Source organism: Benincasa hispida, chromosome 5, assembly GCF_009727055.1.
Source record: "Benincasa hispida cultivar B227 chromosome 5, ASM972705v1, whole genome shotgun sequence".
Taxonomy (NCBI): Eukaryota; Viridiplantae; Streptophyta; class Magnoliopsida; order Cucurbitales; family Cucurbitaceae; genus Benincasa; species Benincasa hispida.
This window is the reverse complement of record NC_052353.1, coordinates 53,718,587-53,735,263: the sequence shown is the minus strand read 5'-3', so window position 1 is coordinate 53,735,263 and position 16,677 is coordinate 53,718,587. Positions and strand designations below refer to the sequence as shown.

The 16,677-nt window shown below is 27.9% G+C and overlaps 1 protein-coding gene across 1 annotated transcript; it reads right to left on the bottom strand.

The window, feature by feature from the left end:
- Window positions 1-25: 25 nt before the first annotated feature.
- LOC120078430 (L-ascorbate oxidase homolog) lies at window positions 26-4,443 on the bottom strand. Its single transcript, XM_039032706.1, has 8 exons — window positions 3,953-4,443; window positions 3,744-3,853; window positions 2,229-2,499; window positions 2,034-2,136; window positions 1,589-1,931; window positions 1,091-1,456; window positions 831-909; window positions 26-711 (listed from the first exon to the last, which is right to left on the bottom strand). Exons 1-8 carry the CDS (start codon window positions 4,103-4,105, stop codon window positions 499-501), a joined length of 1,638 nt encoding a protein of 545 aa, XP_038888634.1. The 5' UTR covers window positions 4,106-4,443; the 3' UTR covers window positions 26-498.
- Between the last annotated feature and the right edge of the window lie 12,234 nt (window positions 4,444-16,677).

Here is a 16,677-nt window from a genome sequence, read left to right as displayed (position 1 = left end):
AGAACAAAGTGGAACCTGGCTGATCTTCAAAAATAAATAATGATTAAAGAATATCGAACACTGTTTTTATTCGGGTACAATAATTCACACTAATTTACGAGCAACTTCCTTAAGGAAAAGGACTACTATAATTGCAATCTTCCTCAGTAATACATTTTCTTTTTCCTCTTTCTTTCTCTCACATTTTGTTCAAATTACAATGAAAGTATGCAGCAACAAAGAAGAAAGAGAGAAAAACATGGCTGAAATTTTACAGACCATTACAATTTGTAAACAGGTTAGCATCACAGCAGAATGTTCCTCTCCTTTCTCTTTCTACTGCATAATTAATTGTTACTTTGGAGCAACATTAAACCAGAGGAAGAAAGCAAAATACAAGAAGATGAAGGAAATGCCGATAAACGTGCTAAGAAAAATACTGGAGATGGGTGCAAATGGGATTTTTGCAAACCCAGAGCTCAATTGAAAGAATGTATTGTACATCATAACAGAAATTGTTTATGGAGAAGCTGTGCTTCTGCCAGCAGCCTTCCCACAAAGAAGAGCATTATCTGGAACATTGTACTCGTCCCTAAAGGACTTAACTGGTGTGTAAACTCTAAGATAAAATTGTTGCCCAAGGTATTGTCTTGCCCAGAACTCTGACCTTATGTTCCACATTCCAACATTGTCAAGTGACATATAAATGGCAGTCCATGACTTTGGGTATACCTACAAATGACCAGTAAAAGATTCATTACTTTACAGTTCGAATCAGATTTTATACTGAACTCAATGAATGTGATTCCAGTAATTTCAGAAATTTCTCACCAAGAAAGAGGAGATTATACCTGAGTGGTACACCGCGAAACTGCATCTCGGAGATTGTATTGTTCTCTGCTAGCAGGAGTCCAAACTCCTCCATCCATTCTGCAACAATAAATTAATGTTGAGTGATCGATTCGTTTATGAAATATTTAGCTTAAAATGCTAATAGTGAAGTTTACTCAGACAATACAACAAGATATTATCATGAATTAGCAACAATAAATAAAAACTTGACTATTCTTGTGACTTATATTGCTTAATTTAATAATTAAATGGTTCTTACCCAACAACCCAAAAGGAGTATCCATCAATATGCCAACTCTGTACGATGTTCTCGTGGTTCTGGAAAACAATCTCGATAAAAGCTCTATAATCAGCACCCATGACTGAGGTATCAAGGTACATTTTCTTGCCAGAAGGAAAATCTGGGATACTTCCAATGCGGAAAACTCCATCAATATTGAAATAATCTGCAAGCTTAAGAGGTGTGTCAGCAGGAATGAAAGACACACTGTTAACAGCATATCTCTGCTTGCGATCGACAAGAGCTGCTGAACTCTCCAGCTTGATAGTCCTGGAAACATTAATTAGACCATAATGATACGAGCCCTGTGGATTCGGTCTCGGTCCACTCGCAGTGAGATTAGTCCTAAAGAAAAACAAAGCAAACATATAAGCAACATTATACTGAGGATCGATCTACCACAGCAGTCAGCATATTAATTCCGAACTGATGATATAATTGCAACAAGTAAAAGTGTCAAACAGTGATGGACAATACCTGATAGAACGAGCCTGGTTAATAGACCACTCGATTTCAGTTGGTCCACCAGGAATTGGACCAGCCACAGAAGTCGTGGAGTCGCTGTAATGAAGAACGGCAGTGGAGGTGAGGACCCGGGGAGCAAACCGTGTCGTAACAGCAATATAGAAATCACGAGATGGCTGATCCGCAGTGATGAGAACAGAATAAGATTGACCCACATGAACATCAAGGGATGAATAAGTATTTTGCATTGTATGAGTTCCTTCAACTTCAACAAGCTTCATCTCATGATCTTGAACTCTGAAATTGAGCGAATGCTGAAGCCCCACGTTCGTTATTCTAAACCTGTAAGTCTTACCTACAACAACAACGAAAACCCCATAAATTTCACTTCAAATTACCCCATTCCAATCCGGAAAATACAAAGAAAACCAGTTCAAAATCCAAAATCTCAAATTACCCTTTTCAACAGTGAACGTGGTAGCATTCGGACCACGGCCATTGATAACAATTCCATTAGGGAGAGGGAGTCTGTGACCACGATCCAAGATGGTCTTCAAGGTCTGATCAAAACAAACAACACAACCAACAAATATCATAAAATCATTCAGACTAGTGAAAAATGAATACAGTGGAAATTCGAATCGTTAGTTACCGTGTGATTGGCGGTGTACCAGTCGCCGATGAGGAGGGTGTAATCGGCGGCCGGCTCCGGGAAAGGGACCGGAATGAGGGGACGGCTGAGGACTCTTATACTTCCAAATCCACCGGCGGCTTTGTGGAATGCAAGAGAGGGAAAATAGAAGAAACTTCCGATCTGATCCTTCACCTGAATCCTGTAGGTGAAATTCTGGCCCGGCGGAATGGGGCATGTTGTTCCGTACACTCCGTCTTGGTACGAATTTTTCCTCTGTTGGACTCCATTCCTGCGTTGGATTCAAAAAAGAGCGGTTAATTATTTTATGGGCCAAATCTGTAGGCCCAAAATCAATGGGCCTGAGTCCAATTGTTTTTCTTTTCCTTATTTCTTTTTGTTTTTATCTTTTTAGTATTGATTTGATAACGTCACGACATCCATTTGGTTACGTTTTCCATAAGCAAAATTAATACAGCTTTTAAAGCGACTTTGGAGTTTTAAAGATAAAATTGCATCTTATTATTCTCTTATCACGTGTTGTTTGGGACATCGAAATTGCAATCTATTGCAAAAAATAATAATAAATAAATAAATAAATATCTAATTTTGTGGATGATTAATTTAATATAATACGAATGTAAATTAAATAATTAAATATAAAGAATATAAATTAAATAACTGAAGATTAGTTTGATAATTTTTTTATTTCTTATTTTTAAGATTAATAAACACTATTCACTTCTTTAACTTGTAATCTATTTTTCTAATAGTATTTTTTAAATTTTTGAAAACTAAAAAAAAAAAAATCAAATCTTGTTTTGGAAATTTGGAATTTGATTAAAAATTTGTTTTTAAAACTTAAAAACCACCACGGTATTAAAAGAATAATCAGAAATAAAAAAAATTAATATTTCTTTATTTTCTTTAGAAATTATTATTATGGTCTATATCAATTTTATTTTTGTGATCAAGAGATTTATGATTTAAATTTTCATATTTCTATCCTACTCTAAAATAAATAAATTAGAAAATAAAAAGCCTAATTCCCTCTTGTTTTAAGATTTGTTTTCCTTTACACACTTCAAAAAGAATACTTTTAAATTCTTCCCCCACATTTCAAAAAATAAAATACTTTACAAAACCAATTAATTCTCCAAAATAAAAATAATAAATTTAGATTAAGTGAGGAAAAAAGAGTCTTAAGCTTTCAAAATTTGATTCCTAAACATTTAAAGTTACAAAATTAATTTCAAATATGACCTAATAGCACAAAATTAAAAGTCTATAATTTCCATAAATTTTAGATTTATATCTAAATAGTTCACATAAATAAAAAATTTAAATTGGTTAACTCATTAAAAGTCAAAAAACCAACCTAACACCAGCTCAAAATTCATCAAAAAGGAGTGAACCAACAAGAACTCTTTAATCATTACAATGATGTGAACATTCCTTTCTTCATCACAAAACTATTCCATTCCAACCTTTAAGAAAGAGAGACTGAAATAAAGAAACAAAGAAAGAACAACAAACCATGACAGAAGAAATGGCTCCGGAAGACTATTATGAACATTGATGTAAAGATTATCATTCGTAACAGCGTAAATATCCGGACCTGGAAATTGCCCATTTATCAAAATCCCCTGCAAAACAAATCCCGTTCAATAAAATCACCACTCGACCACTCGACTCAAAAGCTTCCCTTATATTAAAAAGAACCGAACAAAAAATGAATCACGAACCCGTTGGCGAATGCCGAGAGGATAGATATCGCCGTAGGTCACATTCCAATCGAAGAATCTATAAGGGCTATCAGCAAATGCAAGGTTGACGAATAAACCCAAAACCAAAGCGACATTGAAAAGACCCCATAAGTTTGGTGATCTTTGTGCCATTTTTCAGCACTATTTTGGGGGGTTATGAGAAAATAAAATAAAAAAAATAAAAGAATGGGGGGGTTTTATTGAGGTAAAAAGAGAGATGGGGGAGTTGGGTTTTAATGAATTTCAGGTTTTGAAAAAAGTGAGTAACTGCTGAAGAAACGAAGTGGTGTATTTAAAGGAAGAAGAAGAAGAAGAAGAGGAATAATTTATATGCATATTTTAATTGGTATTGATAAAATTAAATTAAATAAATGGGGTTTGGTTTTTGAAAATATATAAAAATGGAAATGAGAAAGAGAGAGGAAGATTAGTATTGTGGCGTGGAGTAGCCGCGGTTATTACATTACAGCAAAGATTCAACTGTTTTCCACACCATCGCCAGATAGCATAAGAAGACTTATATTTGATTTATAAGTCATTTTCTATCCTTTTTGTTAATTGTTTATTAAAAAAAAAATTACCTTCTAAGACTTCCAGTTTTGAATAATAGTTGTGTTTTGATTCCTGAGTTTTAAATTTATTCTTTCTACTTTTAAGTGTCAAATAGATTCCTAACTTTATTTATTTATTTATTTATTTATTTATCTAAAAGTACATGAGTGTTTAGTAAGTTTTTCTTTTTAATTTTCACTGTTTTTTTTTATTTAGAAAATCTTGTAACTACTTTTTTTAATACAAGTAAGAGGTAAATATTTGAATTTCCGCTATAATTATTGTTGCTCACATTGACTCAATATGGTATATTGTAGAGGGTTGCCCAAAGCAAGGTTCAAAGTCTACAGGTAGGCTCAAGTCCAAAGGGTACCATAAAAGGAGCATATGGAAGTATGCATTCCGAAAGGAAAAGTCTCAATGCCTTAGGTTTGGGCCGACCAATTGAGTATGTATATATATACACATTGGGAAATAAACGAGCTAAGACTGGACTAGCACCCTACAATTTCAAGCATCGGAATGTTTGCAACACCCCTTATCATCATACGTAACTACGACAGTGTATCAGATGAGGGCTTATAAATAATTTCTAAAGGAGAGACTTGACTTTACTTCTTTTAGTGTTTAGCTGAATTATTCATTTCTTGTACTAACTAGGCATCAAGTGTATTTGGCTCTCTGTACCACACCAATGCGAGGATCTCTTATGCATGTCAGCTCAAACAATATCGAGACCAGATGGAAACGGGCCAAAGGTCAAGGCTATTGAGCACCTGAGTAATCCAAGGCGAATGAGTTCCAAGCACCAACATATGTAATAGATGGTTAAATTTGCAAAATTTTTACAAGTTTCAAACTCTTTTTTTTTTCATTTCTTTAAATTTACAATCTTATTTAGACTAGATGAAATTTCTAACTATTAGGACTTTGAACTTTCGATTATGTGTTTAAAAGTGTTTAGTATTCTTTGAAATAGAGTGGCATTGTATATGATGAAAAAAATGGCATAGATGGCCCAAAATAAAAGACACAAATGAAAAATGAGTACCATTTTGAAAATCAATGAAATTTAGTTTTCTGCTTATGTCATCACTGTGTAAAATTACCACTTTAGACCTAAATGCATTCTTCTTCTATTTTCTTCGTTTTGTAGCGTTCTTTTTTCTTTTTTTTTCGTTTTTTCTGAGTTTCTTCTTCTTCCTTCTTCTTCTTTTTTTTTTTTTTTGCGCTTTTTTTTTTGTGTTTTTCTTTATGCATTTCTTCTTCCTTTTTTTCTACATTTCTTCTTTTTTTTTTCTTTTTTCTTTTTCTTTTTTTTTTTTTTTTTGCATTTTTTTGCATCAAGCATCAAACATAACATTAGAGTATCAAGCATCAAGTGAACTTCTAAATTGAGCATAGAGCATATAAAATAGGGCCTAGAGTATCGAGAATCGAGTAGCATGTAGCTAGTATATGGCATAGAGCATATAACATAGAACATAGAGTGTAATGCATGAAGCATCGGGTATTGAGTATCGAGGATTGAGTAGCATGTAGCTAGTATATAGCATAGATCATATAACATAGTTAGAGCATCAAGTATCAAGGATCAAGTATCAAGTATCGAGGATCGAATATCCAGCATGTAGCTAGTATATGGCATAGAGCATATAACATAGAACATAGAGTGTAATGCATGAAGCATCGGGTATCTAGTATCGAGGATCGAGTAGCATGTAGCTAGTATATAGCATAGATCATATAACATAAAGGCATATAGCTAGAGCATCAAGTATCAAGGATCAAGTATCAAGTATCGAGGATCGAATATCTAGTATCAAGTATCGAGTATCAAATGTTAAGTCGAAAAAACTTATAAATTACAACGCACGGATGGGTTTTAAGGTCGAATGAGTAAATTCACAAGATGTTGATATAAGCAAAAAGCCATTTTTCATTCAATTTCAAAAAGATATCCATTTTTCATTTGGTCCCCCAAAAAGAGTCATCCATACAAAAAACCCATATAGGATTCTCAATGTTTTCCTTTCAAATCATTGTCTCAATTCTTGTCCAACATTCTAACATATTTTTAAGCTCCAAATGTAGCTTTGAAAATGAAATTAATATTGCAACTTTTGAGAGAATAAAAGAAAAATTTTTAAATAAATGAAAAGTATAGATGTATTTTTTTATAATTAGCAATAAAAAAGAGTATAATTTGGAAGTCATTTTCAATTTAACTTTTTTAGAAAAAGAAGAAAAAAAAAAGTTAAACTATAAATTTAGTAGATAAACTTTTAAAAGTTTTTAATCAATTCGTAAGTTAATAATTTTGTGTTGAATATCTCCAAGGGTGTGTAAGTTTTCCAACTATCAATCTTAATCGCTTGTTATACTGAAAGATTTCAATAAATCTTAGTACGTTTTTTATATTGATATAGTCCATTTTGTGTCTATTAAAACTTAATTTTTAATTATGTGTTTTGAAAATTAATGAATTTTAAAAACTATTTATAAATAAGATGAATCTATTAAACACAAAACTGAAAGTTTTGAGAGTTATTAGGTATAAAATCAAGAATGAAAATATCTATTAATATGTCGATATATATATATCTGTAAAAGATTCGATATTGATATTAAATATCCATGGATATCTCGAGTATATTTTATTAATGCTTGTAAAACATAAGAAATGCAACCTATTTAGTCCAAGGTAAACAAAAATACTAATAACAATATCCATAATTTAGTTTAGGAATAGAAACAATTTAATTATTAATCTAAATAAATTTTATAAAATCTATAATTTATAGAAATATCCGGCGATATATTCGTAGAATCGAAATATGGATATCGATATCGACATCGACATTGACATTTTTATTCTTTAGATATAATTGTAAAAATTTAGGACAATTTATAGACTAGACTTGTAAATTTAATATTTATTAATTCAATAATTCTTATTGTAGTGTATAGTGTTTCTTACAATTATTTAGGGAAGTTTTCCCTGTATATTTGATCCAGTTTGTCATAATCTTTTAAACTTAATCCGTGGTTCAATTAAAATCATCGATCAGTTAAATTTACATCTATTTTTTTTTCCCAAGATTTGTGTTTTTTTAAACCAAAAATTACCATTTTGTTGTTGAGTTTGAGCGCCTACAGGTTTGTTTCCTTAATTTTGAGTATTAGTTTTTTTTTAGTATTTTCATAGTCTTGAAATAAAGGTAAGGAGATTCGAATTACAGATATCTTAGTCGTTAACATATTTATATATTAACTAGCTATGCTCGTTTTGACAAAAAAAAATATATTATTAAATATAATGGTTATGTAATTAGTAATTTTCAAATTTAATTTTGTTTTAATTCAACCATGTTAGAGTGAGATTTGATAGTTAAATTAAATATGCAACAATTTTTTTTAATTAAAACAACGGTGTGGTGGAGATTCGAAGATCTAACTTCTTGATCGATAATTCATATTAGTTGAGTTATATTCATGTTCGCATGTATATAATACTTTAACCAATTCAATTATACTAAATTTTTATTTTATATATAACTGAAATACACTAAAAAAATTTTGGATAATGTTGTTTTGGTCCCTAGATTTTGACTCTAATTTCTATTTAGTCTTTAGATTTTAACATATTATACATTTAGTTCTTAAATTTTAAGTTCTGTTTCAATTTAGTCCATACATTTTATAATGTTGAGTTTTGTTTTAATTTAGTATCTGGGTTTCAAAATTTAACATTTTTAACCTAATTTTTCATTAAATACCCACTTTCAATCGTTGATGTCACTTTCTATTAATTAATTAAAAAAGATTATGAAGTAGAATTTTAAAGAAGTGGAATTTTAACATAAACTAACTCTAAAAAAGGAGAGTGAATATTTAGTGAAAATCGATGTTAAAAATATAAATCTTAAAACATAAGGACCATACTGAAGCAAAACTCAAATGTCAAAAGTAAAATTGTAGTATTTTGAAACTTAAAGACTAAATTGAAGCCAAACTCAAAACTTAATAACTAAATATGTAACATTTTAAAACATATGAACTAAATAGAAACTAAACTTAAAACGTAGGAACTAAAACGATATTTTTCCTTTGTTATTTTCTAGTACAATTAAGATAGAATGATTTGAACCACACCTTTAGATTACTAATACATTTGTTCGTCCAGTTTTGGGGAACTATACTTGACTTTTTAGTTTAAATTTGGGTATGTATTTTGTTGCATCATTATTGAACTTCAAAATTTTATTAAAGAAATTCAAAGTTAAAAAATAAAATTAAAAAAATTGATCATCAGTCAACAATCAGATTTAAAAGCATAATTTTCTTAATACCTGTGAAAATAACAATATAAAAAAACTTACTGAAATTTTAAATTCAAACAATTGAGTTTTAAACGAATTTATAAGTCGTATTCTATACTGTGCATGGAATTTATTTAATCTTATTTTGATTTTGACTATCACATGCTAACAATTTTATATTATAGTTCCGATTTTTTTCTTGTTTTTAATTATAGATTAGATCTGCTATCAACATTTTGAATAGATTTTAAGGTCAACTAAATGATATTTAAATCATCAAGGTAACATCGTATTATTGTTAATAATTAGTTAACTTCATGTGCTCATGCATTATAAAAATATTATTTTTATCTAAAATTTTAATGTAATTTGTTTATTCATTGATTTTTCGGTGGAAAAAGAACAAATTTGATTCAAAATTTACGAGGTTATATCAATTTAAACTTTAAAACTTTTATTTATCAAATTGAATTCTAAACTTAAATAAATGTTCAAGTTTTATTTTTGGTTTAATTTTTAATAATTTACCCACTAATTTTTGTATAAATCTTCATTAATTTATTCATTCTAATAAGATAAAATTGTGCAACGAAAATAAGTTTACCAATGTACGAATTGATCAATGAATAACTTTGTTAGACTAGAAAAACTTTTGTTAAAATTCATATAATTTGACCAAAGTTAACTTTAATATCACTTGTTATTTAAAATTTTAGGTATGTTTTATAATTTATTGAATATATGAAAGAACTTTCCTCAACAATATTTGGAATGAGAATTTACCGCATGGTAAAATTTGTAATGTATTTTAAAGTTGGTTAAGATTGCTATAAGTTTAAGGTACAATTTGATGAAACTAAAAAGTTAAGTATTAAAATTGATACAACGTGATAAACTTGAGCCCCGATTGTTAATGATTTTTTAAAATCAAGTATATTTTTTTCTCATTTTTTACAATGATTTGCATCTTTTTTAGGCATAATGATTGAATTCTTAGCCAAATTTCAAAAACAAAAACAAATATTTAAAAGTTTTTTTTTTTCAAAAATTGGTTTGCTTTTTCTAAACCATTGATAAAAAATAAGTTAAGGTGAAAGTCGTGTCTATGTATTTAATTTTCAAATACAAAAATTAAAAATCAAATGGTTACTAAAGGGGTCTTAGAATTCAAATTTGAATTTTTCCTTACAATAGCATTAAATGTTCAATTTAGTCTATATCTTCAATAAATTTTAAATTTAGTGTCTATATAATTGTTTATTATTGATTTTTTCAAAAAAAAAAAAAAGAAAGAAAGAAAAAGAAGTTTATAGTCTAACATTTATACTTTATTTTTTAAAATATATTTATATGTTGTATTTTCTTGTCTAAAAATAATAATAATTATTATTATTGTTTAACTAATTTTGGATGTTTAAATTTAACAAAAGCATATTATTGACAAACAGCAGCAACAAAATGGTATTTTTGCCAAAAAAAAAAAATCATTTAAAATGAGAATCAAAATGAAGAGTGATTAGTGGAAGAGGAAGCCGAAACGGTGGTCAGTCTAAGGCGCCAAATAGGAAAATATAAAGCCAATAAGAATACGCCACGTAAGCATATTAACATTAATTGATGAAGAAGAGAATGTGAATTTAATTCCCAAAATAAAACGACCGTGCAAATGGTAGGCTACTTTTTTTTTTTCCTTTCCCTTTTTATTTTTCTTTTTTCAAAAAAGAGAAAAAAAATTCATTTTCATTTGATTTATAATGAAAGTTTAACACATTGAATTAGTTATTATAGTTCGTAATTATTGTCATATATTGGTTGCGATACTCTGTATTTGATATACAAATTATTTTAATTTCGATTATAATAATTTGTGCAGACTATTTTAATTTAAATATAAAATAGAAAACACTATAAAAAACAAAAAAAAAAATGCAAGCAGTAAAAAAAGAGACTTGAAATAATAATTATTGTATCCAAAGTTAAAGGCTCAAACCACCCCTAAGTTTTAAAATGTTAAATTTTTTACTAATGAATTTTGAGTTTAATTTTATTTTGATCCTTAGATTTCATATTGTTACATTTTAATCTTTGATTTTTTTTTTTAATTCAGTCTTTCAGTTTCAAGATATAGATTCATAAACTCAACTTTATTTTAAATACAATTATGAATTTTAATATTAATTTATATTAATTAATTAAAATGATCGAAATCATTACAATTAAATAGTTTTCACTAATTTTTCACCAATATTAAAACTAAGTATAACATTTCACTTCATAAATTATTTTAAATTAATTAATTAAAAAGTTAAGAAAAAACTTGAATGTAATCTGAAGGGTGTAGTCCATATATTACCTAATGAAAAGCTACCACATGTCAATTTTTTTAAAAATAATTTTTTAAAATTTTATTTTTATTTTGTAAAGACAAGGGAAATACGGAATTAGATGCAACCTATAGAAAATCATCGTCCAATAATCAATGTCAAAGATGAACGTGAGCATAAGTAAAAATGAAGAGTAACGTTATAAAATATTAAATGAATATTAATCTTAAAATTTAAGAATAAAAATTTAATATTTAGAAAGGTAAGAAATTAATAAAAGAAATTAATAATTAGAAATTTAAGAAACAAAGGGAAATTAGAGAAAAATGACATATGACAAAAAGATGTATTTTTGGTATTAAAAAAAAGAGGAAAGAAAGTGGGAAAATAAATTGTAAAGGCGCGTTTGGTTGGGCCGTCAAAATGGTAGATGATAACGGTGGAAATCCCCGTGAATTGTGACGCGACACACGGAATTCCCATGTGCTGGAAAACTCACAACCAAACACGCCTTCTTTCCAGCTGGGCTCAATTGTCGTTTGAACGATCGGACGGTCGTGACTGTTTTTGGGATGTGGGGTCGGAGATTGATGAACGGTCAAGATGGAAGGAGAGACGTAGAGAGTGTGTAATTTCATTTACGCGGAAGGCTGTGATCGAGTGTAGAGAAGACAGAAGAGTTTATCGTGTTCCTGTGATTATTGCGTTGAATACTACGTCGTTTTGGTCCCACGATGAGATGTAAAGGAATATATATTCTATATACATGTATGTATTTTGGAAAGAAAGTTGGATGGAGTGTTGAAACATGGAAATCAACTCAATATAAAACTGAGTTGGTTTTTTTTTTTTTTTTTTTTATTTCTTTGACAAGTGGATAATGAAAGTGGTAGGATGGGATCTAAATCTAAAAAGGAAAAAAAAAACCTTTAATCAATGAATTGAATTATTGATTCGATTTAATTGTATCGATGATCTATTTGATGAGATTGAAGTGAACAAATTTGACTTACGCAAAATTATAGAATTGCCTCGTTATATATATAGTGTGATATATTCACTTCTTAATTTTCTTGTTACTTGTTTTCATTACTCATCGATTTTCTTTACATTTTTTCGAGTTTTCGTTCCCTTAAATGTATTGAGTTAGCGAAAAAAGAGGAACAAAATTATATTAATGAATTAAAAAAAAACATAATACTTGAAAAAATGAGCGAGTAGCAAATAAAAAAAGTCGAATATCAACATGTATATGCAACAAGAATGATTTGATAATTTTACTTCGCGATGGCAAGAAAAAAGAGATTAAATTGATGAATATTGTTATTTTAATTTTATATTTTTTTAAAAAAAACAAGTGGTTTCAAATAATATTAAACGAAATGAGGCCTTTTTTTTTTTTTTTTTTGTCTTTTATGAAATGCGTCTCATTAGGAAACATTCATATCCGTCGTTTGGATGTGACATAATGAATCTTTAAAAGACAGGTTGATATCTCATGTAAACTTTCGTAATGGCCGAAATATAAATTAATAATAATAATTGGAAAAATATTAGTGAATGTGTTTCCTAAGGTACATATTCCATAAAAGATAAAAAAAAAAAAAAAATGCCTCGTTTCCACTAATTTTTTTAAGAAACCACTCGTTGTTCCTATTATTTCAATTAACATAACAATATTCATCCCTCTAATATTCATCTATTTAATTAAAGAATGTGTAACTTCTATAGGTTGTAATTAAAGAAGTAAAAAGGTTAAATTACATGTTTAATTTCTAAATTTCTACACTTGTGTTTATTTGATCTCAACTTTAGAAAGTATGCATATCTAGTGTATCTTCGAATTCATGTTAAAAAATCTGCAAATGACAAAATTAGTTCCAGCGTAATTGAAAATCCAAATGAGAACATTTTAAGGTTAAAGAAAAATTAATTGCACAATTGGAAGGAGAGTTTTATAGTCATCAAAGATCTTTTGAAATTTTTTTGCGATACTTCCAATGAGATATTTGTATCACCTACCAATATAGTGTAATTAGTTTCCAAACTAAAACAAATACACTGCAATTAAAAATTTCTCAACCAGATCATCTACATTGCTTTTAATGGTTATAGACCAAAATATTATTTTAGAGAGTGGGGGCTGATAAAAACTTTATCTAAATAATTACATTCATGAAGAAAGAAACCGATTTAGATTGAAGTATAAAAATCCAATTAAAAATCGTCAATTAAAACTACTAACCAATTATGATGTGATGTTAATATCAATCGTGGAGATCTCATTAATAGAAAAGAAACAAACAATATTGATGGATGTTACATCCTTCCTTGATCGAATCAATCAAGATAAGTATAAGACCTCAAGACAAACAAGTTAATACAACATGCTTGCCTACTTTTTCACAATGGCCAATAGAAATCACTTTGGAAAGAAGAGACACTCGACTTGAACTATTGGTCATGGTGGATTAAGTCGAGTCTTTCTACTAGTGAATTTGATTAGTTAAGTTCAAGCCTCCAAAGTAGATTTGTCGTCGATTGAGAACAAAAAAAAATAAAACCGGTAAGAAAAAGATGAAAATTGAAAAATTAGATAAAAAAAAATTTGAAATTGAAGATATCAAATATAGTAATTGAAAAAAAAATACATTTGATTTTGAAAAAAGATTACATATATGGAGATAATTGAGTAGAAAATCAATATTCAAACTAAAAAGTCTACAAAGTGAAAAAATAGTTACAATGTAACTGAAAATTACATATGAGAATATTTTAAGGTTAAAAGAAAATGGGAATACGTGTGAGAGTGTATTTGCTATAAATTTGATGAAATTTTTATTTTGCTATTCTTTCTGACTGAATCTTTAAAATAAAAAATAATATGATTAAAAAAAGACTCATTAATAAAAATGATATGTTCTTTGATACTCTACGTTTAAAACAAATTTATAATAAAGATAATAATAAAAATAATTTTAAAAAAACATATGATTTAATTATGATTAAGAGAAAATCTACCATAAATAAAAAGTCAATTAGGAAAACTAATATAATATAAGATTTGAAAATCTAAAATAAGATAATCATATAAACAATTTAAAAATAAGATAATATGATATTTTGAACTTCAAACCAAGATTTGAAAATTAGTTGTGGTAGAAAATTCAAATATTCAAATTAACTATTAAATTTATACATAAATTCAAAACAGTTAAATCGCGAGATTTATGGAAAATAAGTAATTATGTAAGTTGGTGTTGAAAGCTTGCTAGGATATATAGTTGAGTAATTAATCAGTCTCATTAATACAGATGTCGAATTAATTACACTCCAATTAAAAGAGACAATAAAGATATTTTAGGATTTCAAAAAGTTGGACTCACATGATGTTCATGCGTTTTGCTATAATTCAAAAGCATTCCGCCTTTTGCTATTTTTCTCAATGATAATGTAATGACTGTTATGTACCTGATTATTCTAAAGATGATGTATCTAATAGGTCGTTAAACTTCCAATTTTATGTCTTACAAATGGGAAGGTACATGAGTTGTATTTGATTGAGTTGAGTTATGAGTTTTTTCTGGACCAATCCAAAACTCGAGTTATCAGGTTGGCAACTCGTAAAACCTAAACAAGCTCTCCAAGCCAAGGAGTTGGGTTATTATTATTATTATTATTAGAATTGGATAATATAGCATAATAATTACACTATCATTAGATTCAATTCTAGGTTGATTAGATCAATACTAATCCTAATCGATTTGCAAGCTAACCTAATCTATTGCTTCCTGAAATCAACATACAATCAAGTGTCACGAGTTATGTGTTAATTCATAGCGATAACCATAAAATCCATAAGCGTACAATAATATGATCATAATCTCATAAAATTACTCATTTGGTTAAGACCTATAGTGGAAAATTGTCAGAAATAGTACGTTGATGTTTTCATCTCACAAATTAGCACCCTTGTTGAAAATTGGTTCAAACAATTTTGTAACTTATCTATTGTTTTGGCCCTTTTGGTCTCAGTACATCTACATATAAACACCAAGATTCTACTAATTTTATCATAATCTACCCAAATCTTATACAAAATTTTATATATTTTCAAAATTTAACCAAATTTGATTATCTTTACCAGATATTATATCAAAATGTTACATAATTTTTTTAAATCTCTAGCCCAATTTCTAATTCCTAAATCAATTTATCAATTATCCAAATGAATTTTTTAAATAGATTTCAGGTGATTAATTTTTATTTTTAAATTTTGGGAAAGATTAAAATTTTCAAAAGAATTAGGTAAGATATGGAAAATATATAAAATCTCAATATTAATGTCGCAGATAACATAGAGATCAGTGAATTCTCGGGAAGATTAATACTGAGATTTTATATATTTTCCCTATCTTATCATTTTTTTTTTTTTTTTTGCAAAATTAAACTTTTCCAAAATTTAAAAATCAAAATGCAATCATTCATCTGAAAAAATCTAATGGGTAAATTCATTTGGAAATGTAGAAATTCATATAATTGTGGAAATAGAATTGACCTAAAATTTTAAAAAATTACTTAAGAATTGAATATAATATTTGGTATAGATAATTGAATTTGGGAAAAATATGAAAATATATAAGATTTGGTATAAGATTTTGGTAGATTACATATTTGAAAAAATTAATAGAATATCGGTGTTTAATCCAGTAAGATATGGTGGCAAAGGACCAAAACAATAATAAGTTAGAAAAAGTTGGGCCTTGTTTGGTTCGTGATACATTTTCGTTTTTATGTTTCAAAAACAAAAACAAAAAAAAAAAACAAGGAAAACAATAAAAACATGTTTTGGTACACTTATTTTAAAAAACGATTAAAAAAACTCTTAAAATAACCCATTTTCAAAAACAATAAATTATCATTTTGTTTGTTTTAAAAATTTATGAACACAAAATAAACTTAAAATATTTATGCCAGACTACACAAATTACAAATTGAATATTATAAACTTTTTATTGAGAGTCAAGAAGCCGGCTTATATTTACAAATTGTATCTCTTATCAATTTTTAGTAAAAAGTTTTTTTATTGTTAAATATATGAAGCAATATGAATATACCACGAATTTGAATGGTTCATCATCTCATCAATGTTAATCATATAAATTTGTAGGATCTTGCTTTTCGATAAAAGATTTTTTTTTACTTTATCTTGATGAAAATTATTTGTATTATTTTCTCATAAATAATTTTTTATTCTCCTACACATTTTATCACTTGTAATTCGACAATTAAAAAAAACTTTTCTCCATCATGTAATCTCTCTCCTCTATTATTCTTTCCCTTATTAACAATAAAAATTTATTATAATAACAAAATACTAATTTAAATTATTATTTTTAATTATCTAGAATAGTGAATTTTATCAAACACAAGTTAATCTTCTCTTTCATTTTCAAATTTACAACAAAACAAAGATTTTCATTTTATAATTCAAATTTCAAAATTT